This window comes from Phaethon lepturus, unplaced genomic scaffold (genome assembly GCF_000687285.1).
Source record: "Phaethon lepturus isolate BGI_N335 unplaced genomic scaffold, ASM68728v1 scaffold17417, whole genome shotgun sequence".
Lineage (NCBI taxonomy): Eukaryota > Metazoa > Chordata > Aves > Phaethontiformes > Phaethontidae > Phaethon > Phaethon lepturus.
In genome coordinates this window covers 38,326-39,282 of record NW_010551333.1, presented here as the reverse complement: position 1 = coordinate 39,282, position 957 = coordinate 38,326, and the positions used below count along the sequence as shown (strand labels likewise).

At 36.7% G+C, this 957-nt stretch overlaps 1 protein-coding gene across 1 annotated transcript in view; it reads right to left on the bottom strand.

The window, feature by feature from the left end:
* Positions 1-957, bottom strand: part of ANKRD28 (ankyrin repeat domain 28) — a 46,974-nt gene that overhangs the window by 17,416 nt on the left and 28,601 nt on the right. Inside the window, exon 12 of the mRNA XM_010290876.1 lies at positions 394-505. Coding sequence (XP_010289178.1) covers positions 394-505 — 112 coding nt within the window. The remainder of the gene's footprint in view (positions 1-393; positions 506-957) is intronic.

The following is a 957-nucleotide window of genomic DNA, read 5'->3' as shown; positions in this document are numbered from 1 at the left end:
TCCCTACATTTTAATTTGCTCCTGCAGATGACCTTTGTGAAGTATCTTAACACTTCGCAGTGGGATAACCTATGGGTATTTCAGCCATCAGGAAAAAATTCAGCAGTGTATTCTAAGTTAAGAAATTAAACAAAACTAATATCCCACATCCTCAATCAGTTATCTCTTCATCTCAGAATGTATTATCTTTTTAGGCCAGTATCTACCATCTTAGCTCCTCATCCTCCCCTATTTTAAGAGAACCAAGTGCTTAAATATTTACCCTCAAAGGGGCTGAAAAACACTACTGACCTAGCTTACAGATGAAGCGGTAAGGTAGAGGAACCCCCTAGCCCCGGCATCATACTCTGTAAGAGCAGCTGTTAGAGCTTTCATTACGATATGTTTTCTTACCAATTCAAGACATAACCGATGACCATAAGCAGCTGAATAATGAACGGCATTGTATCCTTGTTTGTCTCGGATCCCCGGATTGGCATCATTTCTTAGCAAGTATTCCAGGCACCTATTTAAATTGACATATGCAACCATACATCTAAATGTTGAGTTTCAACTTTACACTAAGTGATAAATTATTGGAAAATAGAATACAGTACACAGGAACATTGATTTAATGTACAATATTAGCTAGGACTAGAGAACACCACACCAAGTGTCAATCACAAAACTTACAAAATTTGAAGCGAATCCTTCTCTGCAGACATCTTGCATCCTCTGAATTATCTGACTTGGTTAAAACTAGCATTTCATGGCTATTTTGCTCCTAGCTAAAACAACTGCAGTTACCTTTGTTAATATAAATGGTTACTATTTTTGTATGTTTTTCTGTACCAGTATATTCTTCTGTATTTAATACGGAAGGAAGGGAACCAACAGCTGAATTCTTCATGGTATGTATCCAAGAGTCACACACACACACTTCTACTACCAGACACTAATTTACTATATTTAAAAAAA